The sequence below is a fragment of the Bison bison genome, unplaced genomic scaffold (assembly GCF_000754665.1).
Source record: "Bison bison bison isolate TAMUID 2011002044 unplaced genomic scaffold, Bison_UMD1.0 scf7180017864112, whole genome shotgun sequence".
Lineage (NCBI taxonomy): Eukaryota > Metazoa > Chordata > Mammalia > Artiodactyla > Bovidae > Bison > Bison bison.
The window spans coordinates 303,154-318,511 of record NW_011494684.1 but is presented as its reverse complement, the minus strand read 5'-3'; the positions used below and the strand labels follow the sequence as shown (position 1 = coordinate 318,511).

The 15,358-nt window shown below is 53.5% G+C and overlaps 1 protein-coding gene across 1 annotated transcript in view; it reads right to left on the bottom strand.

Moving 5' to 3' along the window:
* APBB1 (amyloid beta (A4) precursor protein-binding, family B, member 1 (Fe65)) overlaps positions 1 to 15,358 on the bottom strand; it is a gene marked incomplete at its 3' end in the record, with an annotated part of 22,867 nt that overhangs the window by 6,538 nt on the left and 971 nt on the right. The window contains exons 2-9 of the mRNA XM_010839149.1: positions 8,203 to 8,934; positions 2,029 to 2,204; positions 1,874 to 1,930; positions 1,705 to 1,790; positions 1,546 to 1,609; positions 975 to 1,124; positions 488 to 615; positions 5 to 100 (exon numbers count right to left, since the gene is read on the bottom strand). Of these exons, the coding sequence (XP_010837451.1) occupies positions 5 to 100; positions 488 to 615; positions 975 to 1,124; positions 1,546 to 1,609; positions 1,705 to 1,790; positions 1,874 to 1,930; positions 2,029 to 2,204; positions 8,203 to 8,920 (1,475 nt within the window). The remainder of the gene's footprint in view (positions 1 to 4; positions 101 to 487; positions 616 to 974; positions 1,125 to 1,545; positions 1,610 to 1,704; positions 1,791 to 1,873; positions 1,931 to 2,028; positions 2,205 to 8,202; positions 8,935 to 15,358) is intronic.

Genomic DNA, 15,358 nt, shown 5'->3' with positions numbered 1-15,358 from the left:
ATGCAGGCTGGTGGCGATGTTCTTGGCGGGTGCCTCACAGCGAAACACGTGGCACTTGAGCATCTGGGTCAGCTTATCGCGAGCTACGTAGGCAAAGTCCCTGTTGGGGGAGGGGCGCCTCAGTGTCTCCCAGTGCCTTCCAGTGCGGACCCTCACTCCCGCCCACCCACGCCCTCCCCATCCGTCTGCCCTCGGGTCGCTGTCCTGTGGGCACTGCCTTCTGGCCAGAGGGTAGACAGGCAAGCATGCCGAGGTCTGGGAGGATGGGCGAGCACAGCGCGCAGGGAGGGGCGGGGCAGAATAGAGGACTTGGGCACTTTGCTGCATCTGGTCCAGGGGTGGGGAGAGGAATGGTCAGGGTAAATTAGGCATAGTACCTCTCTCTGGGTCCGGCAGCACAAGAGAGGCAAACAACAGAGTTAGGGAGAAGGGCCTCGCTCTGACTGCTGGCTGAGCCCCCACCCCGGAGCCCCGGCCTTGCTCCCACCTTCCGCTGTCCCGCCCGACGCCCCACACGCGGATGCTGACGATGGGCTGGGTGTGCAGCAGGGCCTGACTGTGTGGCTCCACCAGCTTCAGCGTCTCATCCTCCAGCTGCAACAGCAGGTCCTTTCCCTGCAGGCCCAGGAAGCAGATGCTCAGCGGTGCCCCAGCCGGGAAGGTGGCTGATCTTTGCCACTTCCAGCTCGAGGGAGGTGAGCCACTCCTCTAGGGCCCTTTCTTTGGTGTGGGACCAGCCACCCTGCAGGCTTCAACTCTAACAAAGCTCACACCTTTCATCTCTGACGTGACTCCTTTTATCAACGCCATCGCTGTTAGGCAACCATCTCCCGATCAGGAGTCACACTTTCATCTCGCAGACTTGCCTGGTGGGTCTGCACCCGCCTCCCCAGCCCTGGCAGAGGGGCAGCTTGGTTCTCCCAGCTCTCCCAGTTTCTGCACTTCACCGCCACCCTGCCACCCTGCCAGCTCACCTCGCCCCAGCCCCCAGACATGGGGTCGTGCAGATTGTTTTTGTGGTAGGAGAGCTGACGGATGCAATTGTTGACTGCCACGCTGCTGCGGCCAGGGGCCAGCTCCTCCTCGGTCATCTCCACCCAGCCTAGGGAGCGAACGGCGAAACACTGCCAGACACAAAAGAGGGGGTAGGAGATAGAGGGTCTGGTCTAAACCCAGAAGAGCCCCCAGCCAGGACACAGGGCACTCTGCTGAGACCAGAGGAGTTCCCGACTCAGAGCACGGCAGGTGGGAGGACATAAGAGGCTCCACAAACAGGACAGAGTTGCAGGAGGGCTGATGGTCTCAGAGGAGACCCCTGGGCAGGAAGCACCTGAGCCCAGCCAGGAAGGACCCCCTGCCAAGACACAGGGCTGCCTGAGTTATAAACTGAAGTGCCTCCCGCTCAGACACAAGGGTCTGTGCTGAGAGTGCAAGAGCTGAGGACCTGCGGAGCTGTACTGAGACCAGAGAGACCCCAGAACCTGACCCGAGGGTGCGCCTGTTCACGGGGGCCCAACTTGGGCACAGGCATTGCCTTGAACACACCTTGATCCCTGGGTTGGCATTCCGTGGGGGCAGCTTCTCCTCCTCTTGGGGCAATGGCTCCGGGCTGGAGGCAGATGTAACACTTGGTACAGGCCCCCGAAGAGGGAGCCGTCCCAAGGCCCCTTCCAGACAGACCCATCCTACTGCCAGCCCACTCACCTGAGGCTCTGAGCTGGGAAAGGCAACATCCCCTCCTCGGGGTCCTTCAGCCCCAAATCCATTGGGGCCTCCTCACTGGGCTCGTCCTGAGCAAGGGGAGAGAGAAATCAGGACCCAAATGATGCCCCGTCTCCAGCTCCCTCATAGTGAAGGAGGTCCCCTCACTCACCTTCCAAAATTCTCCATCCTCAAAGCGTTCTCCGTGAGTGAAGCCGGTCCAGGTGAGCTAGAAGCATGAATGGGAGCAAGGAGTGGCTGGCTTATCTTGCTCCAGCAGCACCCCCCTCCACCCCAGGTCAGAACTCTCAGGCCTGTGAGCTTCACCTGGGACTCCTCTCGGGGGCTGCTCCCCTGTGATGGTGAGGCCCGGCCCGGGGGCTCCCACTGAGTGGTCCCCGTGGGGATGTGCCAGTAGTAGGTCCCTGAGGTGTCCTGGACCCTCATCCATCCAGCCGGCAGGTCGGAATCCGTCTCGAAGGCGTTGGGGTTCCAAAAGGAATCTGCCGGGTTGGGGGGGGTGGTCTTGGTAAGGGTCTGCCTACCTAACAAGAGAATCGTGGGTGCTATGCCCAGTCCCCTCCTGAGACCCAGTGGTGGAGAAGGGGTGGGGGAAGGGCTCCAACTTAAGATTCCTGCTTCCGCCTAGAGCCTGAAGTCTGGAGTCACAGCATGGGAGTCACCAGCAGGGAACGTGACTCAGGTCTCCTCCTGGGCCCTGATCCTGGCTAATGTGGCCACACAGAGGGAAGGAGGGAGGCAGAGAGAAGGCAAGGAGGTTGAGTGACCCCAAATGACCTGTCATACATATCCGTATCTCCAGTGGACACACTTACCCTGTACACACACATGCACACAGACACACAACATATACAAGCCCTACTACACACCTGTGTAGCCCCCACAAACACAAGGGTGTGCACACACAGGAGACACCTACACAGATGGCAGGTATTGCATTCAGGTGCACACACATGTGCAGGGACAAACACACGCACATCAACTCCACCCATTCACTAATGCAGCCACCATCCACAAAGGTGTGTGCACACACAGATGTATATTGTAGCCCCTGCCACACACATGTGCAGACTACATCCATAATGCCCCCCAACACATGTGTGGGTACCACACCCACAGTGAATGCACAGACACGCAACATATGTCAACCTCTGCCACATGTGTGCAAATACCACAGACACACCTTGACCCTTACCACACACACGTGCAGACATTTCATGCACACGCGCACACCACACACCTGTGACATACCCTCCCCTCTCTGAGCAGAGCCACACCATTCCAGCCCCGCAGCCCAGCTCACACCTCCACCACGCCCATGCTCCCTGCCACCCCACCCCACATGGTGCCCAGGCGCATGCCGCCCCTCACCTGGGCTACTATCCTGCAGGAGGATGGCCAGGAAAAAGTCCTGGGAGAACATGGCGCTCCTTCCCAGCCCCTCCTGCTCCACCCTGCCTCCTCACAGCCCCTCCAGCCCGGCCAGCTGGGCTCACAGCCTGGTGCTGGGCTGCAGAGAGAAGCTCATCCCGCCCACTTATCACCAGGGCAGAGCGCCTGCCAGGCAGGATCCTCCCCCACCTGGGGCTCACCAGGGAGGGGCCGGGACCACAAGGGAAGGGAACCCCCTTGGAGTGGGGATGGAGGGTGCAGCTCGTGAGACCCCAGCCTTCCCTGTTCACATCTCTTCTTTCTGATCCTAGATCCCCTCCCCCAATCCTGAATCTCCATCCCACCACCCGCAGCGATCACCTCAGTGCCACAGTCAAGCCCAGCCTTAGGGACGACAGGAGGCTCAGCCTCGTGGGAACACCCCAGCCACCTGGGGCCCTGCAAAGCCTAGAGCTCTCCCTGCAAACAGGGTGTGGCTTCCAGGCTCCCAGGGATCCCGCCCCTGCCCAGAATCTGCCAAGCAGTTCAAGCGAAGAGTGGGCTTCAGGGGCTGGGCCCCAGCAAGCTTGAGGCTGGGCTTGGGGCTTCCCAGCACCAAACCCCCTCACCTGCCAGGGCCCAGCTAGGCTGCAGCGTCTCCTCGGCAACCGCAGCACCAGGACCGGCTGGGAGCGCCCAGACTGCTGACGTGCTTCCCGTTACCAGGGAAACCAGGAATCCTGACTGGTCCAAGAGGCAGCACTGACGGACAGGCAGTCAGTCCCCAGACCCAGGCTGCTGGGCAACCAGGCGAGGAGGGCTGGAAGTGGGCGTGGCTACACCAAGGTGACTGTGTGCCTGATGCGAGAGTCACTTTGGCAAGGTGCCTCACCACCCTCGGCTTCCAATGAAGTGGCCTCAGAGAGGAGGGGCTCTTCTTGCCCATCCAGCCTCCAGGTACCCGTTACTGCCTCCCTCCCCCCAGCCTCCTCTCCCCTCAGGCCCCAGGGAATTAGAATGCCCGTGTTTCCCTGGGAACCGTCCACCGTCTTCAGGGCTTTCCCGCCAAACCTTCCAGGAACACCGCACCTAGGACAGCTGTGTCCCCCAGAGCCACACCCTTCTTCCTGAAGGGTCATATGCCCCTGAATCTGAGGACCAGGTCACCTCTCCTGACTGAGTCACACACACCAATCCATCTGCCATCCCTGTCAGTCGGCACCTTCCTGCCTCAAAGAGCTTCATCCTTCCGATCTGTCCTGGAGGGGCCGCTCTCCCCCCGGACCATCTGGGAGGCCCTTCTGGAGCTTGGCACATCTCCTCCGAGCACAGCCCCACCCCGGCCCTTGCTTCCACAAGCATACATTTATTTAGAAATGCACACTTTCACTCCTGCGCCAATTCATTCAGGCGCTCCCCCCACGCACTCAAAGGTTCATGTATCATTCACTCATCCACACAGGCCTCCTTGGCTAAGCCGGATGTAGTCACCTGCTCTCTCTCTTTCCCCAGCCCTACTCACTCCCCAAGTCCAGCTAGGTCACTGCAACAGCCTCCCAAGTTGGTCTCCCTCTTCCTATTTAGCCCTTTCTAATCTGAGCTGCATGCTACAGCCCAAATGACTGTTCCAAAATGCTAACAACCTTCTCTCCAGTTGCATACTCTAATTGTTTTATCTTTGCCCCCAGGACAGAACCCAATACCTCCACCGGGTTTGTAGGACCTTAGGAGCCCCTACTCACCCGCCTCTCAGCCTTACCTCTGACCACTCCCCTCACCCCTGGTCTCTCTCCCTGCCTGGGACATGCCCCATATCCTCTCTGATCCCAGCCTCCATTCCCTCAAACATCACCTGGCACCACCTACTGGATGGATATCAGTGTAAAGGTCCCTTCTCAAAACTGACCCATCCCTGGTTCTATTACCATGCTCTTCCTGCACCTCCCCAACCCCAGGGCTCAAACTACCTGTTTGCTTCTGTCAAAATACTAGACTGAGTGCTATAAGGGCAGGAATATCTGTCACTTGTAGTATGTATTCTCAGCATTTAGGACAGGACCTGGCACTGAGTATGAACCCAACACAGGTAGGAAAGTTCATTCATTTATCATTCGCTCATCATTCATCCATCCATCCATTCATTCACTCATATACTTCCACATTCAATTAACAACCTTGTGGAGATCCTAGGGTGGGAAGGAGAAAATAATGTTTGCTCAATTCTACCACGTTCCTACAGGAGACCAGACCTCCTCTGTGGTCTTCCTGGTCATAGCAATAGTCATAAGAGAGTAGGCAATGATGCAGCCTATTCTGAGATTCTCGATTTCCACTGCCTCCAGCAGACCTTGATCCTTGCCCATCCTCTCACCACACCAGCTCCCTTGCTGAGGTCACTGTCCGCAACCGGCACACTCTTCCCAGCTCTTGAGCACTTCCGTCCTCCCACTCTCAGAAGGCTCATAGGAGTGACCACCATAGTGACCATCCAGGGACCCCAGAGCATCCAGGCTCTCCATTGTTTGGCCCCTGATTGACACCCCCTGAGGCAGAGGGTGCAAATAAGCCGCCTGCAGACCGGTGTAAGCCTCAGATAGATTTTGTTTGGCCTGTGTGGTACTTTTTTAAAAAACAGATTTGGTTGCTAACATTTAGAAATTGGGATGTTTCACGTCGACATCTAGTTTTAGTTTCCCTTGAAGAACTGACTCCACTAAGACATTTCCCCACACCTAACCCTATGAGTAACCAGCTGGAGTGGAGTAGCAGCAGTTCCCTATAAAGGGGATCTGGGCAGTGATCACTGACGGTTGCTAACATCCCTCTAAAGACAGGCAATTAGATTTTGTCTTTGGTAGAAGTACTCAATACCACCTGTGAAGTCTCCTTTTAAACAAAATGCGAACAAAAACAAAAACTCTGAATTTGATGAAGGCTCTAGAACTCACTGCCAATTTACGGGAAATTCGGGGGAAGTAGAACTTATTCAAATCCAGAACATGGAAAACCCAGGGCAGACAACACAGTGGCTTCAATTAAAACAACAACAAAATTTTGAGCAAAATAGAGATGGAGGGATAAGGTACAGATCAAAAGAACCCTTGAGACATACCAACCATCAAAAGGTCAGTTCCTATTTGGATACTGATGAGATGAATCAAATTTTAGAAGGGCAAGGAGCACATTCATTAGACAACTGGGAAATGTCAACACTGACTAGATATTCAGTGATATTGAGGAAGTACTGTTAAATTTCTGTGGACATGATTTTAGTAGTTCGGATTTTTTTTTGGTGGGGGTGGGGGGCAGGCAGGAGCATGCATGTAGGATCTTAGTTCCCAACTAGGGATGGAAACTGTGCCCCCTGCAATGGAAACACAGAGTCTTAACCACTGCACCACCAGAGAAGTCCCTGGACTTTTAAAAAGTGTTTTATATTTTAGACATGCACGAGTTGGGAGACTTCTCTAGTGGTCCAGTGGTTAAGAATCCACCAGCCAGTGCAGGGGACACGGATTCTATCCCTGGTCTGAGAAGATTCCACATACCACAGGGCAACGAGGCCCATGTGCCACAACTACTAAAGCCTGAGCATTCTACAGCCCGTGCTCCATAACAAAAGAGCCACAGCAATGAAAAGATGGAGCACCATAACAAGAGAGTAGCCCCCACTTGTCTCAACTAGAGAAAGCTCACCGCAACAGCTAAGACCAAGCGCAGCCAAAAATCAATCAATCAAGATTAAAAAAAAAGAAATGCATGAGTGAACATTTACAGATGTATTTGCTTCAAAATAGCCTAGGCTGGGGCCCAGGAGTACTAGGTGGGGGTATGGATGCAACAAGGTCAGCCGGGTGTTGATAATTGTTGAAACTGGGTCATGGGTAAGTCAGGTTCATTATTCTGTTATTTTCGTATATGTCTGAAAATGTCCATAGTAAGTTTTTTGAAAGGAGATGGCATGCTGCCCTTCACTCATCTGAACTGCCTGTTCTCTGCCAAGGTTCCCCAGGCTGGTTCTGGGTAAGGTGCCTGCTGCCTAGAGTGGGAAGAGTCTTTGCTCACACTACCATCCAGCACAGGCTTGCGGCTGCAGCCCATTATCTCTGCCGTTTGCTCCTCAGCTCTATCTGCATCTCCATGTGATACTAGCAAATGCAGAGACTCAACTTCTTTAAATGGGACCCATTGAAGGATCAATCCTTGGAGTCCTAATATCTATCCCCTCATCCCAACAAAGCAGTCTCTTATTCTTCCTTTGTTTCCTTTTAGTCAATATCCTCTTCCTAACAAAACATTACTTTTGCAACATCCAGCGTGGTGCTCTGTACATAACACTCCAATCCTTCCCAATGGACCTCTGTGAGGAGCTGCTGCCTGTTCAAAACTGCCTAGAGGGCACCTGGGTTTGTCCGGCCATATGCATCAGTGACAGTGTAAGGGCCCAGAGCTCGGGTTTGCACTTGGACCTGGTTTCGATCCCAGTTCTACTGTGATCTCAGACTGTGGGTGACCTTGAAAGTGGAAGTCACTCAGTCGTGTCCGTCGCTTTGTGACTCATGGACTGTAGCCTGCCAGGCTCCTCTGTCTATGGAATTCTCTAGGCCAGAATACTGGAGTGGGTAGCCATTCCCTTCTCCAGGGAATCTTCCCAACCCAGGGATGGAACCCAGGTCTCCCGCATTGCAGGAGGATTCTTTACCGTCTGAACCACCAGGGAAGCCCATGGGTGACCTTGGGAGAGGACTAAATCTCTCCAGGCCCATTTTTTGTCCCCTGTACTATGGGCATACTAATGATGTCTACCTCCCATTGGTGTGCAGATTTAATACCATAATACTGAGCAGAAAGCCAGTACTTGGTAAGTGCCTCATAAACAGACCAGTCCATCATCCATCGGGGGTGTGTGATGGAAAGGTCTATCCACTTGTTCAAGCACTCTCAGTATGTAGGGACATTTCTTTCCAGAAAAACAGGGCATGGCCTGCTGAGGACTGAGGACATGGGCTTGGTGACCCCCGCCCAGGCGGACACCGGCCTCTGTACGGAGGGACCCACCTTCTGCCCTCTCTCCCTCCCACGTTCCCCACATCAAGCTGCACAAGGTACCTGTGTCCTCCGGGGAGCCATAAGAGGGGCTGCCCTGGGATAAGGTGGCCCAGCTTGAGTCCTCGTCGCTGGCTGCGCTGTTCCGCATGCCAAACAGGAGGCTGGCGCTCTTGCTGTGCTCTCGGGGGCCGTCTGCCAGGGCCTGGGGCCCAGGGGGCACCTCCGTGCTCTCCAGGGGCTCCGGCAGCCCTGGGGGAGAAGATAAGTCCTCCTCCTCTTCCTCCTCCTCTTCCTCATCATCCTCCTCGGCCTCCCCCGCTGCCTTCTCCTCTCCCTCATCCGGGCCCTGCTCTTGGGTGCTGATGATCAGGCCAGGTCCTCGCGGCCCTCTGTTGGCCGCATTGTGGGCGGAGAGCTCCAGCTCAGAGTACAGGTGCATCAGGCCTTTGGGGCCCAGGGGTGCCATCTCGGGTTCCTGGCTGGCCTCCTCAGCCAGGGTCAAGGTCACATTGCGGTTCTGGTCACGGTGGGCTGTGGCGGCCCGCCGGAGTTGGTTCTGGCCCTCCTTTAGCCATTTGGCGTTGGCAGGGCCTGGCTCGGGCCCACCACCCTCCCCCATGGCGCTGCGCAGATCCTTGGGTCCCACGGCCGTGGCCTGCAGCTTGGCGTTGAGCAGCTGGTTGTGGGCAGCGTGCAGGGGCAGGGGCAGGCTCAATGCGGGGCCTCCGTGGCTGTTGGCATTAATGGCCGACTGGCTCAGGGATGATGGAACAGACATGGCCTCAGCAAATCCTGCAAGCGGGGAGAGGAGACCATGCTGAGCCTCCAGGTCAGCATAGCAACACCCCTGCTTCAGCCCCAGGCCTGTGCCCTGCACCTCCTCACCTCCCTGCACTCAGTAGGCCAGCACATACCACTGTGTCCTGTGAGCTGTTGTCCCAGGAGAGTAACTGGGCTCCGCTCTGTCCACCATCACCACCACACCCACTCAACAACCACCTGCAGTGGCCAGGCCCAGGCCAGGTCCACCCCATCCCCAACCCCCAGCCCCGAGCTGCCAGGGATAGCACAGCCAGCCCCTGATTTGCCCTCGCTCCCAATGGCAGAGACTCCATAACAATGGCTCTCTGTGCATCCCCACCCCCAAGTCATCCAACTGGGGCTTACTGTACCAGGAGTGCGGCTGGTGAGGAGCTAGCTCCTGTGTTCTAGACACTGGACACTGCCTGCTCCCTGCCTCCTGCCACACCACTACCCACAGCCCCAACACTGTGAGCTCTCTGGGCTCTGGTGCTCTCATCGTAAATCACTGGGCTCAACTGGCCCCCAAGTCCACCCTGTAGGAGTGACCGGGAAGACGAGAGAATGAACTGCAGACCAAGCCCCCAAGGGCAAGGTCCTGAGCCCTCAGGTCACAGAACAAGGGTCTTGAGCTCCAATTCATGGCTCCTTTGACCAGTTGAAGCTGCATTTTGATGACTGTTTCTATCAAGTATCTCACCTCGGGTACCACTTCCTCTGCCAGCACCTATGGTGCTTCTGGGTCACCGCAGGAGCCTTTGATCCGGACCCCCAGCCCCTCAGGTCTTTACCTAAATGTCACCTTTTCAGGGAGGCCTTCCCTGAATACCCTAAGACTGTAGGCCCCCATGCCCCCTCCCAGCCGTTCCCAAACTCTCCCCAGCACCAGTACCATCTAACAAGCTAATTTATTATTTACTTGGTTTAATGACTGCCTTCTCGTGACTATAATTTGAGTTCCATGGTGGTGAGGATTTTGCCTTTTTTTTATTCAATGCAGTATGCCTACAGCTTAGCTCAGTGCTGACACAAAGCAAGAACTCAATAAATACTAGTTGAATCAATGTATGGTCTGCCCTCCCATCTCCCCTGGCCCCACTGAGCATCCCCTCTGCCAGTTTCAGAGAACACACAGTGGTCACGTACTGTGTGTCAGCCACTGCTCACGGTGCCCCAAGCAAACTCCACTTGCTCTTCTGGTGAGGGGCTCACCTGTTCCTCAGTGACAGTCCACCCCTCCTGGCCCCCTGAACCACCTCCTGCATCCTCAGAAGCCCTTTGTAGATCACCTTCTCAGGCTTCCCAGCCCATCACCCTAATGATGGATCCCACCCTCAGAACCCCATTCCACCCTCCCCATCTCCCTGACCTTCCACTGGAAGCTTCTCCCCTTCTATGACTCCCTTCTATGCTCACTCCCTGGATGTCCCCCTCAGTTTGTTCTCCCTCACCAACTACTCAATTTTCTCGCATCCTTAGACAGCCCCTACCACACTCTCCTCCCCTCCCTGACAGCCTGACTCAGTTCTCTCTTCCTACCTGACCTCCCCCAACAGGCAACTGACCCCACTGTTTGCCCCCAACACACACCTTCCTCTCTGATTCTCACTGCACAGTTCTTTCTCCTCAATTTCTCACCTGAGCGCTCTCTAGCTCCCTGTTCACCCTGAGCTCTTTGTCTCCCCGAACCCACGGCCTCAGTTCTTTCTGCCTCCTTGGCAGAGCTCTCAACCCTGAGCACTGGCTGCAGGGAGGTGTTTAGGCTGCCGGGCAAGGCTTGGCCATCTCCCAGGTGCACTGCCCCGCTTGCGAGGCGGGTGCCATAGCTCACCTCTCCGTCATTTCTAGCTCCTCAGACCCTAGCACGATGCCATGCACGCATCTGTGAAAGAAATGAAAAACGGTTCCTGTCCACGTGTCTGCCTCCCACGTAACTGACTGCTGGTCTGCTCAGTATGGCTTCCCCTTGGCAATGAGAAATCTCGTGGCCACTGGCACCAACAAGAAAAATAAACGGCTCTGCCTCTACCCAGAACCACAGTAATCTTCCAAAAATGGAAACCAGATTGTGTCACTCTCCAGCTCAAAAAATTAGATGGCTCACTGCTGGCTTTAGGATAAAGTCTGTGCTTGTTAGCAGATCACCAAGAGCCTCCTTGAGCCAATCCCTGTGACCCCTCAGACCCTCTCCCCATCCTGCCTCCTCCTCAGCTTATGCCCCAGCCACAAGAACATGTCACACCCACCTAGCCCTGGCTCTTTGTTTACACTGATCTCTCGGCTTGGAATCCTGTCTCCCTTTGTAAGGACCTCTGATCGTGTTTCAAAACCTGGCTTAGCCATTGCAGGTCCTAAGCAGTAAGTCTTTCCTGTTTGGTCCCCTCTCCCCTCTTCACGTGCCCATTCCCTCCTCTGCGTCTCACCATGCCCAGCACCACCGCATTCCAATGGAACATCTAAGACTGTGTCTTACTCCACACTCCATGACCAAAGAGAGTGTGCTGTGCGTCTGCAGAGGGGGCCCCTGGTTAGGATGGAGGGGTAAGAGGAACTAAGAACTAGGTAGCTCAGAACTAATTGGGAATACACACTGAGACAGGCTTGTGTGGTCCCGTGGGCCGGGGAAGGAGAATCAGGGAGGGTGGTGGAGAATGCTGAAGGGTCCCTGAGAAGGAAGTAGTATGGGGTCCCAGGCAAGCAAGGCCTGAGATCTAGGAAAAAAGGGGGACGGCTGGCTTAAACTGACATCCTTGCTCAAAGGCTGTTCCTCTGAGTTTCAGGAGATGAAAGACCCCATGACTGTGCCACGCTCAGAGCATTACAGGGATGACGGGCCCTTCTCTAAAACAGGAGTGTGTGGAGCCAGGTTTCTCAGTATTCGGGACCAATCTCCTTGGCATCTAGAGGTGTGGTCTGAGAAGGGCACATGCCCTGTGAGGCTGTAACACTGAGGAGTCAGGGTGACTTCAGGACACCCCTGCCCATCAGAAAGCACTGGAGGAGGGAAGCGGGTGTTCTGCTGTGAGTGCCGAAGCTGAGTGCCTGTCCCAAGAAAGTGCAGTCACCTTCATTCTATTTCTTAAGGTCAAAGAATGACCCGTTGCTCAGTATCTTCAAGAGGGGGCAAAACCCAACCTCTCCCCTCCTACTGGTACTACTCACACCTGGGACCTCTCCAAGGATGGAAGGAGCCACTTGGATTCTGGCTCAAAGCAGGGAGCAGGCAGGCTCCTCAGGGGAGAAACTAAGAGTGGCCACTAAGCCTGAAGGGGCTGACAGGAGACCACAGGGGTAGGGGATGAATCCTGCTCAAGGTCAATGGTTTTTTAGCCTGACTGCTTACTGTATGCCAGGCACTGTGTTAGGCATGGGGGAGACAGAGATGAATAATAAAGAAATGGCTCTTCCTTGATGGACTTCAAGGTCTATCAAGAAACAGTTGTTGAAGAGCTCATTACACTGCATCATGATGGCAGTATCTAACCCTCTAAGCACTCTGTATTTGTTGAATAAATGATTGAGTATTACGATGGGAAAAGAACAGGGCACTGCTGCTGCTGCTGCCGCTAAGTTGCTTCAGTCATGTCCGACTCTGTGTGACCCCATACACGGCAGCCCACCAGGCTCCTCTGTCCCTGAGATTCTCCAGGCAAGAATACTGGAGTGGGTTGCCATTTCCTTCTCCAACGCATGTATGCATGCTAAATCACTTCAGTCATGTCTGAGAGGATCCCAAAGTTTACTTTAGCCAATACATCAGCGAAGACCTGCCTGAGACAAGAACATAGCTCTCCTTGGACCAACCCCTTCATCACCCCTCTCTCTCAGAGGATAACGCCACCCTCCCCCACTCCTAATTCATTGAGGAAATGGGAGCCATCAGCCAGAGAACAGCCTCAGGCCCAAAAACTTACTGACTCAGCATCTATTCATTTCTCTCCTTTTCTCCAAAACCAATTGCTTCACCTGTCATTTAAATTCTTCCTTTCATGCCTTTCTAGGAATTTTTTTTAACCACTGTTGATCCATTTTTTCTTCCATGTAGTCAATGGCTCCTCAATGAGATCCACTATCTCCCAACTTAAGCACAGAATCTTTCCCGACCTGACACCATGAACTTCTTGAAAGAGCTGTCTTTACTCACAGTTGCCATTTCCTCACCTGGATCTCACGCTTCAACTCTTTCCAGTCCTGCTTTCACTCCTAACACACCTCAGTAACAGCTCCTTCCAAGGTCAACATGACCCCAGTGTCATTTACTGCAACAGACGCTTGGGAGTCCTCATCCTGGTTGTACTTTCGGCAGCATCTGACACCACGGCCTCTCACCCAGCTTTCAGCCATGGCTTTCACGCACTGAATCTCCTGATTTTCTTCCTACACTCTCGATACTGTCTGATGGTTTCTTACACTCCTTTGCTGGCTCATCTTCCTCTGCTAGAGTTTCTCATGGCTTATTCTCATGCTGTTTTCTCATTCTCACTCAATATTCAATACAAGTATTCATTCATGCTCATAACTTCAGTTGCTCCCTACAAACAGATGATTTCCAAAAGTATACCTCCATTTCAGAACCTTCATCTGAGCTCTAGAGAGATACATTCAACTTTCTACTCAATATCTCTAGCTGGATGTCTGAAGGGCCTCTCAAACCAACATACTCACTCATGTTTCTCTCCCACACCCTAACTGGTCCTCTTTCAGGACCCTGGCTCATGGAATAACATGACCATCCAACCTGTTCTATAAACCAGAAGTAGGAATTCCGTCCTTGGCACCACCTTTTCCGTCTCTCCCCATATTAAATCTGTCCCCCAAAACTGACGATCTTTTATCCAAGAAAAATTTCTGAATTTGCTTGATGTTCTACATCTACTACTATCAAAAGTCCACACCAAGGACAAAGGCTTTATGATCAAAATTCTTAACATGGTCTAAATTGTCCAGCTCAGCCCGGCCTCTACCTTCCTTCCACATTTGGCACTTTGCTGTCCAGCATCACTGATCTTCTTTTGATTCCTTGAGGACATCATGCTCTCTCCTTCCATAAGGTATTTACACACGATTCCCCTTCTGCCCAGAACTCCCTTTCCCTACCCTCCCAGCTTAAGTCCTACTTATCCTTTACTGCTTAGTTCAAATGTCATGTTCTCAGCCTTCCTCAGTCCTCTCTCCGTACCCTCCAGTACAGTTTAGCTTGTGCTCCTGTGTGTTCTCAAGACACCATTCACCTTTCCCTTCATGGTAATTATTATATCTGTAATTTTATTCTTATCTGACATTCCCCTTAGACTGTCAGCACCATGGCAACAAGGGCATAGTGTATCTTGCTCATCATTAATCTTCAGTGCCTAATAGTACCTGGTATATACTAGGTGCTCAAAGCACACTTGTTGAATAAATAAATGATTGGATAGATTTTTTTTTTTTTTTTTAGTAAAGAAAAATTATGTTAGAGTAGTAACGGGAAGTAAGCAAGAGGGTATGTTATCAAAGCAATCAAGGAAAAAAGGGGGTGTGTGGCCTAGATTAAGTTTGGCAGCAGTGGGTGAGATGGAGTGAAGTGAATGAATTTGAAAAATAGGTAGTGGATGTGGCAGAACTTGCTGACATAAGATATAGGGTGACAGACAGAGATTAATCTAGAATGTTGCCCAGGATTCCAGCTTGGGTAGCTGACTGGAAAGTATCCATTTCTGAGAGTTGAAATTTGGAGACTTGAGAGTGAATAAAATATGAGAAGAAAGTGCAGAATGAGAGAAGACAGTCTAGGAAAGAACCAAGAGCCTCATCAGCAACTAAAGAAAGGGGAAGGAGGCAGCAAATGAGACTGAGAAGGAGCGGACAAGGCTGAAGGAGAGAAACCTGGAAAATGTTTCAGGGAGAGTCGACACACACCACTAACACTAAGAAACGGCAAGGAGATACAGGAAAAGCGTCCATTAGGTTTGGCCACATGGAAGTCTCCAGTGACCTTGGCTTGAGCAATTTCCATAGGTGCCAGACACAGAAGATGGAGTGAAGTGGTTTTAAGAATGAATGGAAAGCGAGGAAATAAAGATACCAAACTGTGGAGGAGGTTCTGGCTTTAAGGCGTGTAGCCAGCTGGGGCTCCGAGGGGCTAGGAAAGCGAGAAACATGCAGGCAGGTTCAAAATAGATTCGAAATATCCTCTGAATCGACAATGGGAAAACTGCTCCTAATGAGTGCTCCAGCCAGCGCTAGGCCTCCAGGCTGAGCTGGGGCCAGCCGGCCCCAAGGCACACCCCTCGGTCGCCGAGGGCAACAGAATGCGGCTTGACAGATTTCAGGCCTGGGTCCCTGCAGGAATCCATGCGGCCTGTCGGCCCACCTCACCCCAGGTCCCCTTCCCAGTCCTTGACCACCCCTCCCCCATCCTCTTATTTCCCTCCCC